The sequence below is a fragment of the Buceros rhinoceros genome, unplaced genomic scaffold (genome assembly GCF_000710305.1).
Source record: "Buceros rhinoceros silvestris isolate BGI_N320 unplaced genomic scaffold, ASM71030v1 scaffold42109, whole genome shotgun sequence".
NCBI lineage: Eukaryota > Metazoa > Chordata > Aves > Bucerotiformes > Bucerotidae > Buceros > Buceros rhinoceros.
Window position 1 is genome coordinate 1,228 of NW_010430500.1, and position 204 is coordinate 1,431.

General features: G+C 63.2%; 1 protein-coding gene across 1 annotated transcript in view; it reads right to left on the reverse strand.

Annotated features, from left to right (window-relative positions):
- LOC104499543 (interferon-like) overlaps positions 1 to 200 on the reverse strand; it is a gene marked incomplete at its 5' end in the record, with an annotated part of 386 nt that extends 186 nt beyond the window's left edge. The window contains one exon of the mRNA XM_010143061.1: positions 49 to 200. Coding sequence (XP_010141363.1) covers positions 49 to 200 — 152 coding nt within the window. The remainder of the gene's footprint in view (positions 1 to 48) is intronic.
- Between the last annotated feature and the right edge of the window lie 4 nt (positions 201 to 204).

A 204-nucleotide genomic window follows, 5' to 3' on the forward strand; every position in this document is an offset into this window, starting at 1 on the left:
GCGGTGAAGTGCCTGCTGATGCTGAGCATGAGGTTGCGTGGCCCTTGCCTTGTGAGGCGCGTGGCGCTGTCTGTCAGGCAGTGCTCCAGGCTGGCGATGTGGCGGTGGAGGTTGTTGAGGAGCTGTTGCTGTGCGTGGGCGTCCCAGTGTCTTGGTGTGCTGGAGCTGTTGAGGGTGGAGAAGAGGTGGTGGAGGATGCGGAGG